At 35.4% G+C, this 9,545-nt stretch overlaps 1 protein-coding gene across 4 annotated transcripts in view; it reads right to left on the bottom strand.

Annotated features, from left to right (window-relative positions):
- Positions 1–2,390: 2,390 nt before the first annotated feature.
- Positions 2,391–9,545, bottom strand: part of LOC148596445 (cytoplasmic aconitate hydratase-like) — a 34,713-nt gene continuing 27,558 nt past the window's right edge. For all 4 annotated transcript variants that reach the window (XM_088563977.1, XM_088563979.1, XM_088563976.1 and 1 more), the window contains 4 exons: positions 8,155–8,302; positions 7,304–7,426; positions 5,358–5,543; positions 2,391–3,775 (listed from right to left, as the gene is read on the bottom strand). In XM_088563977.1, the coding sequence (XP_088420103.1) occupies positions 3,665–3,775; positions 5,358–5,543; positions 7,304–7,426; positions 8,155–8,302 (568 nt within the window). In that variant the 3' untranslated portion in view covers positions 2,391–3,664. The remainder of the gene's footprint in view (positions 3,776–5,357; positions 5,544–7,303; positions 7,427–8,154; positions 8,303–9,545) is intronic.

Here is a 9,545-nt window from a genome sequence, read left to right as displayed (position 1 = left end):
CTAAAAACATATTTTTGTTTTGTCTTCAAGGGCAATAAATCTAACAAAGAGTCGTCCAAACACTTTCATCCCCACAAACTTTTGTAGGTCCAATCATGAGGATCATTTCAGCAACTGAAAGTTTCATTTCAACTTGGTTCCCATTGGTCGAGTAGTGTCAGGAGATTTTTGAATGAAATAACATTAAAAATGGCAAAAAACATTGAAAAAGGGCAATAACTCTAACATGGGTTAACAGATTAAAACGAAAATTTAAACGCAGATAGATCTCATCATGCTTAACACTTTAACCCATGTCAGAATTAACTAAACCTAACGATTTTGGAAATATATGCAAAAAAACTACTGTCTGACCCCTATGTTCTATTTTTAGTAATGTTTTTCCACGAATCAAAAATCCCCACATTAGTTCTATACAGGATACCCCAAGCAACATTCATACCAAGTTTGATTCCAATTGGTCAAGTAGTGTCAGAGGAAAAGAGTTTTGAAAAATTGTTAACAACGACAAAGACAGACGATGACATCGAAGGACGACGACTGACGCCAAGTGATGGCTATATCTAACATGGACTTCTGCCTGGTGAGATATAAATGGCTCGACATTAGTAGCAAACATCCTCAATAATTATCGCTAATGCTGATAAAACAGTTGAAGCATGTATATATATATATATATATATACAACGTCTCAGAATGTGACGACTCTATTTGCTACACTGCTCCATCGGATCAAATTGATACAGGGAAGATATATAAACGTATAGAAAGGTCTGAAAAATTCCCAACGATGTTAGAACTGTCAAATTTGCGATGCAAAGTTTTGGTCGTACCCTCCGCGGGACTCGAACTCGTACTGCTGTGACATTCATGGCAACACCGCCTGCACAAAGTCCAGCGCCCTAGACCACTCGGCCAGCTAGGCTATATAAAAATATAGCTTTCGCTGGCCGGGTCATTCCTCCTCGTAGGATTAATCTAGATAACACCTAGATGAACTGTCCCGTACTATCGCGCTAGAACTCTAACAAATAGGCTTCTGGCACAGGGTTATGTTGCTACAAGATTGAAGTCATCACTACAGAAGTTTTATGGTCGTTATCATGAACTCGTGGATCGTTATGGTGTATCCACCATGAAAACTGATTTATTCAATGGGTCATAGTTTTCCTTTCCTCGTTTGTCTACCCCGGGCTTGACTTTTTATGAGCAACTCGGCGGGTGTTTCTAGAAAAGCAGAGGACGCTTACCCTACCGGTGCATCTGGTCCATGCTCCCAGTTTTTAGTGGAGTCCGAGTTGCTCATTTACTTTTGTTACTTTGTATGTATGATTTTAGTTACTTTATGTTCTTTGTTGTGTATGTCTGTTTTCCATGTCTGGTCTTTGTCCCTGGATTACATTCTTTTAATTACCGCTATAACCTTGGTTCCCTTGATTACTCTACCATATATCTTGTATTAATATATATATATATATATATATATATATATATATATATATATATATATATATATATATATATATATATATATATATAAAATCCTATTTAATGGACTGGGAGTTATTTTTATAGTTAAAGGTTTACATATTGTCATTTATAATCAAGGGAACGAAGATTCTAGCAGAAATCAAAAGAAATGTTATCCAGGGCAAAGACCAGGCATGGAATAAGGGTCACGACAAACTTACCGAACACTAATCCATAATCAAGTCAAGTCAAGTCCAATTTAAATCTGGCAAAACAGATACACACAACAAAGAACATAAAATAACCAAAATAGTACATACAAAGTAACTAAAGTACATGAGCAACTCAGACTCCACTTAAAACTGGGAGAATAGACCAGATGCACCAGTAGTGTAAGTGTCCTCTGCTTTTCTAGAAACATCCACTGATTTGTTCATAAAAAGTCGTCGGGGTAGACACAGGAGGAAAGGAAAACTATAACATGTTGAACAAAACGGTTCTCATGGTGTAGGTGGATACACCACAACGACGGGGACCATCTGTGGTGATGACTTCAACCTTGTAGCAACATAACCCTGTTCCAGAAGCTTTACTGTAGATGTCTAGCGCGGTATAAAAAGTCTGTGTAGTTACAGCAAGATGAAAGAAAAACAAATGGGTTCTCGTGGTGTAGATACCGTAACAATCCACAAGTTTATGATGAAGACCATAAAACTTCTGCTGTGAATCTGTGAATCTATGGGAAAACCACATCTATGCTAGCAGCAGGCTAGAAATTAACCATTATCAAAACCTTTGGACTGCCATGCAGGACAAAACCTTCAATCTCCTCAAAATTAAATGAACACTTTCACTAAATATAGTATTCCTTCGGACTATGTAACAGCTTGTCAAATTTTTGGTGAGGTAAAGCCTCTAAGTAAAATTCAAAAAATCATAAAGTTTATTGTAAATGTCATTAACCAATACAATACTTGTTAAGAAAATAAAGAATAATATTTACTTTAATTTTGATACTGACAATATTATATTTAAAATCTTGATGAGCATGAGTGGTGATGTTCTACATGGTATTGACAGTATCAAAATGGAAAGTAACTTTTATTCTGTTCATCAGTTATCTAATAAATGCATTTTTGATCATTTTAATGTTCTTTCAGCAAAAACAACAAAGTGTTGGTGCATGACCTCATTTTCATTTAATCATTAGTTAGGCTTATCTACCTGGACAAACTGTAAAAAATGGTATGTCCATGACATGATCAGTTTGGCTTTTCTAGCTGGACAAACTGTAAAAAATGGTACGTCCATAACATGAGCAGTTTGGCTTTTCTAGCTGGACAAACTGTAAAAAATGGTATGTCCATGTAACAATCAGTTTGGCTTTTCTAGCTGGGCATATTATAAAATATGGTATGACCATGTAACACGTGACATGATCAATTTGGCTTTTCTAGCTGGACAAACTGTAAAAAATGGTACGTCCATGACATGATCAGTTTGGCTTTTCTAGCTGGACAAACTGTGAAAAATGGTATGTCCATATAACAATCAGTTTGGCTTTTCTAGCTGAGCTTATAAAATATGGTATGACCATGAAACAATCAGTTTCTTTTTTATTATTACAATTCCATCATGTTAGAAAAGAATTTTTCATCATTGCAAGTTTAAACAGATATAGTATTAGCATGTTAAAAGTTTGTATTGTTATTAATTATTATTTTCTAATAAGACAAGTCACTACCTTAACTAATAAATCACTTGTATTTATACTACAAGTATTTTGATTAATTTACAAATGTTAAAAAAATTATAAATTACAAATAAACCATCATAATTAATCATAACTATTTCAATACTACATGCTGTTTTAATAGTAAAACTCTTTGGGTATGAGATAAGACTCATAAAAAGGGTTTCCATTCTATATTTATTAAAATGATGCACCAAAGAAGAATCACCACTTGGCAATACATGAATCACCAGTTGGTAATACATAAATCACCAGTTGACACTACATGAATCACCAGTTGATAATACATGAATCACCAGTTGGAGATACAAGAATCGCCAGTTGACAATAAATGAATCACCAGTAGATAATAGTCATTAATAGACAGATCAATCACCACCATCATACAATAAATCAACACAGTTATTTTTCATGTAGATACAAATATAACTTTGTTAGTAATCAAAGCATCCTTCTGATCATGTAGTTAAGGATACCTCCGTGACGGAAATAGACAAGTTCTACTTCTGTGTCAAATCTTACTCGTACTTGGAATGTTCTACCATCGTTCAACTGAAATAAAAGTTTGATAAAAGCTAGCTACCATTGATTTTAGTTAGTTACTTCCTCAAGTTTTGTTCCAATTAGGCACAATTAAACAGAGAGTTACACATAATTCTCATCAGACATGTGTTTTTTTCCTACACTGTAAGAACCATTTAGACATAATTAAATTTCCTGATAACTTGTTCTCTTTAGTTAAGTTTTCTCAAAACTAGAGTTAGTTCCCTTTACAGAAGGTTTTCTTTTGTTAGATTTGTGTAACATTTTATATCTCTGTATCAGTAATTTTGGTGAGATAAAATTAGTTTCAGCTGTTTTCTTTTGTACCATGTACAGCTTAATGTAAATTATACCCCTTAAAGAGTTAAGAAATATTATCTTCAATCCATTTGTCACCAACAAAAAAAATTGTTATCCATAAAATTAATGCCAACTTGCATTATAAAGTTAATACTGTTCAGGAATTGTGGTAAAGATCTCTATGAAATTCGGGAAAGTGGTATATAATTGTTTTTCTTATCTCTGTAATTGTATTTATTCAGTTGTTTGAAATGTATATGTTGATTGTCTATTTCTTGTTTTGATGTTTCGGCCATGTTTTGGGAATTGTTATCTCTGTCCCTGGATTACATTCTTTTGATTACCGCTATAACCTTGGTTCCCTTGATTACTCTGTTTCCTGTTTTGGTCATGTACCTGAATTTTGATGTCTCTTAATTGTCTTTTTTAATGATTCAGTATTTTTTGTCAATATTTATCTTACCTTCACATCAGTTAAATGACCAGGAGAAAGGTCAGAAGGTAGATCTGTAGTGTAAGTCTCCTGTCTTACCTTTACATCAGTTAATTGACCAGGTGAGAGGTCAGAAGGTAGATCTGTAGTGTAAGTCTCCTGTCTTACCTTTACATCAGTTAATTGACCAGGTGAAAGGTGAGAAGATAGTTCTATAGCCTAGGTCTCCTGTCTTACCTTTACATCAGTTAATTGACCAGGTGAGAGGTCAGAAGGTAGATCTGTAGTGCAAGTCTCCTGTCTTACTTTTACATCAGTTAACTGACCAGGAGAAAGGTGAGAAGATAGTTCTATAGCCTAGGTCTCCTGTCTTATCTTTACATCAGTTAAGTGACCAGGAGAAAGGTCAGAAGGTAGATCTGTAGTGTAAGTCTCCTGTCTTATCTTTACATCAGTTAAGTGACCAGGAGAAAGGTCAGAAGGTAGATCTGTAGTGCAAGTCTCTTGTCTTACCTTTACATCAGTTAATTGACCAGGTGAGAGGTCAGAAGGTTGTTCTATAGTGTAAGTCTCCTGTCTTACCTTTACATCAGTTAATTGACCAGGAGAAAGGTCAAAAGGCTTTTCTATAGTCTAGGTCTCCACTCTTACTTTTACATCAGTTAATTGATCAGGAGAAAGGTCAAAAGGCTTTTCTATAGTCTAGGTCTCCACTCTTACTTTTACATCAGTTAATTGACCAGGTGAGAGGTCTGAAGGTAGTTCTGTAGTGCAAGTCTCCTGTCTTACTTTTACATCAGTTAACTGACCAGGAGAAAGGTGAGAAGATAGTTCTATAGCCTAGGTCTCCTGTCTTACCTTTACATCAGTTAAGTGACCAGGAGAAAGGTCAGAAGGTAGTTCTATAGTGTAGGTCTCCTGTCCAGTCAGTCCCAGGCTGGTTGCTGTCTGGCCTTCCAAGTATTGCAGAGGAATTATACCCATACCAACCAGGTTACTACGATGAATTCTCTCATAACTTTCAGCAATGACTGCCTTGATGCCCTGTAATTAAACAGTAATCAAAAGTTTCATCTCAACTTTTTATACAGAAAACTCACAAAAAATATCCTTGTTTCAAATAGAGTTAAAACCTATGATTTTCTCTCTGATATCTACATGCAGTTCTTGGACAGCTATAGATATTTTATTACATCATGGAACAACATTATACAAACTAATGATATTTAACTTTGTGATTGTATTATTGTGACACATCAAATCTAATTGTGATGTTACTTACCTAGTTCTCCCATAATTGCAGGTGACATCTTAAATCATTAAAATATCTGCTATGCCAGATGCTGAATGTCAAGCATCCAAATAATCAAAGGAAATCATAAAGAAAAAAAGGTTTCATAACTCGTGAAATTTGAATATTGCAACATGTCAACATTGTAACAAACTCCCTGAGGCTCATTTGTTATGATGTTGAAATTAAATTACTACAGTTGTTATTTTGTGATGTTCAACTTGCAATAAAAACCTATAATTGAATTAGGCAATAATCGTTTTTTACATTTACCTTCAATTTCATCAGAAGCCTTTGAGCAGATAGAAGCCTTTGAGCAGATGGAAGGATTTGATGCTTCAACAATATTTGCCGATTTGAGACAAAGGTAGAACTGTGTTTAACAGATAGACAGACAGAATAATACCTACATATCCTCCTAAATATTAGTTTGCAAGAGTATAACAATATAATTAAAGCAATCAAACTTCTCTAATAGCCTGTATGTTACATTATAAATGAGAAAAAACAATACTCTAGACCACTAAATTGCCTGGCCTCTAATGACAAATCAATAGTAGTGCTCTATGAAATCAGCATAAAATAAAATATCAGATCACCACACAACATACATACTGGAGACAAATCCTATATTGTCAAAAAAAATACTGTTAAATTGTCAATGTCTGCATGGCCACTTACCAGAATCTATAGTTTTAGGTGGCTCATGTTTTAGATAAGTCAGTCTCGAGACAACTCACAAGAATCTAACTTCCAATAGTCTCTATATATGACCATGTATACTGACCAAAATGAGAGGATCTTTGGCTGCCCAGTCTCTATCTATAAACTCTGAGATACACTTTGTATACTGACCAGAATGCGAGGATCTTTCGCTGCCAAGAATCTATATATAAACTCTGAGATACACTTTGTATACTGACCAGAATGCGAGGATCTTTCGCTGCCAAGAATCTATATATAAACTCTGAGATACACTTTGTATACTGACCAGAATGCGAGGATCTTTGGCTGCCAAGAATCTATATATAAACTCTGAGATACACTTTGTATACTGACCAGAATGCGAGGATCTTTGGCTGCCCAGTCTCTATGTATAAAATCTGAGATACTCTTTGTATACTGACCAGAATGCGAGGATCTTTCGCTGCCAAGAATCTATATATAAACTCTGAGATACACTTTGTATACTGACCAGAATGCGAGGATCTTTGGCTGCCCAGTCTCTATGTATAAAATCTGAGATACTCTTTGTATACTGACCAGAATGCGAGGATCTTTCGCTGCCAAGAATCTATATATAAACTCTGAGATACACTTTGTATACTGACCAGAATGCGAGGATCTTTTGCTGCCAAGAATCTATATATAAACTCTGAGATACACTTTGTATACTGACCAGAATGCGAGGATCTTTGGCTGCCAAGAATCTATATATAAACTCTTAGATACTATTTGTATACTGACCAGAATCCAAGGATCTTTGGCTGCCCAGTCTCTAAGATATACTCACAAGAATCCAAGGTCCTTTGGCTGCCCAGTCTCTAGAAGATCCAGAGCCATATTCTTTTCCAGCTAAGATTATCACAGATTTATTTTCTTGTTTGTACCGCTGTGCAGCATCATAAATATCCATCTGAAACAATATTAAGGTACAATGCATCCTACACAGATTATGACGGTAGTCATGTTTTAGGATGTAGACATTTGCTGAAAAGGATTTTAGGGGATGTCAACTTCAGCTGAAAAGACATTTTTTTAGGATATCAACATTTGCTAAAAAAGACATTTTGGGTGTGCCAAATATGGCTGAAAAGGACTTTTTGGGGATGTCAACTTTTGCTGAAAAGGACTTTTTTGGGATGTCAACTTTTGCTGAAAAGGACTTTTTCAGAAATACCAACATTTGCTGAAAAGGTCTTTTTTTTGGGGGATGTCAACTTTTGATGTAAAGAACTACTTTTGGGATGGCAACATTTGCTGAAAATGACATTATCTAATTTTTTTAGTATATTAAAAAGCCTTACAATCAGGGAGGCCACAAGTTTGTTGAAATTGGAATGCTTCAATTTAAGGAATCTAGACTAGAATTTGACACTACCTTCAAGCTTTAGAAGTTGGTGAATTCTTTAAATTTTCCAAATTAATAAATCTTTGAATGTAAAAAAGAATACCTGTACAAGTGAATTTCTATAAATTAGATCAGTTATGCTGCATAACCAACTCAAGTGCAATTTATGTGTTCAATATTAATTTCTATTTATATTCTGTATGATGCATTTAAGTAACAATTAAACAGGTAACCTTATGATTCACATCAAAGCATTTTTTTAGCATTTCATAAGAAACTATATTTATGCTTACCTCTTCCCCTGAGGGTATGTGCACTGTTTTTGGACCAGGTTTCTTCATGAACTTGTTAACCAATCGAATGTTAGCAAATGTGCCTCGTGCCATGACATCATCATTACCTCGTCTTGATCCATAAGAATTAAATTCCCGAGCAGTTAATCTAAAAATCATCAGAGAGAAAACGGGTGTTAAATTCCTGAACGGTTAACATAAAAATCATCAGAATATTTATTTACTTTTAACAAAAACTGATGCCTGCAAAATTATATTAGAAGAAATCATTTTTTAAGTACTTTTATGTCTAAGATCTCAGAAAAAAAAATCTGTGAATGCACCTTTAACAATGGTGAGAAAAAAAGACTCCACACTTTTTCTCTATATAAGAAACAAAAAATTTTCCATGTCACAGATGTTTCAGGAAAAATTTTAAAAGCTTTTCGGTTGTTTTCTACATATATTGAATATATTTGAGGATTGATTGATTGATTGTTGGGGTTTAACGCCCGAGCAGCAATATTTGAGCTATATTCAGGTGATGAACATGAAAGGGATGATAAAATGAACATGAAATGATGATGATGAAATGAAAAAGGGATGGGACACAAGGATAATAAGGGTCGACAAATTTTGATTGCCACAAGAAAAAGGGAGGGATGGGTAGGGTCGGGCAATTTAGCCTCCTGTAGCGGAGTGCAAAGGTTCCTACTCCTATCGAATACCCCAGCAGGGTTCTTTAACGTGCGAGGAATGTGGCATCTTTCCCAACACGATGCACCATTATGGTTTGCAGTCAGGTTTTCCGTATTATAGCCTGACAACCCCAGCATGTAACACGCCAGGGGTACCACATTCCACCACCTGGGGCACACATCCCAGTTGCTCTGTGGGCAAAGTGCCTAGTCCCCGGCTAGGTTTCTGAGCACTATTTAGTCCCCTTTTACAAGCTTAGCACTGCTGCAGGCCTATACTTTTGACACCCTGACCTACATGGGGCTATATATCTGAGGAAAAAAAAAAGACCAAATTGAAAAACATGATGTGCACCCATTGCCTGATTCTTAGAGAGAATGGTACTTAAAAGACACAGATGACACAATGTCAAATAAACAAAAATTGTAAAAACACTAGTCATAAAGCGGAGTGTAGATGAAAGAAGATTATAAGGATTTTGTATTGTCTGCATCTACATCTAAATCTGTAGTGTCCTAAACTTACCTCATAAAACCAAGGTACCTGGCGGAAAATTATTTCTAGACTCCTAGACTTACCCCCTAGAACCAAGGTATCTGGCAGATGGACTATTTCTAGTCACCTAGACTTATCCCCTAGAACCAAGGTACCTGGCAGACGGACTATTTCTAGTCCCTCAAACTTTCCTACTAGAACCAAGGTACCTGGAAGCA

This window comes from Perna viridis, chromosome 15, assembly GCF_037379345.1.
Source record: "Perna viridis isolate PV_CMFRI_1.1 ecotype Kerala chromosome 15, ASM3737934v1, whole genome shotgun sequence".
In the NCBI taxonomy this organism is placed as follows: domain Eukaryota; kingdom Metazoa; phylum Mollusca; class Bivalvia; order Mytilida; family Mytilidae; genus Perna; species Perna viridis.
This window is presented reverse-complemented; position numbering and strand designations above follow the sequence as displayed.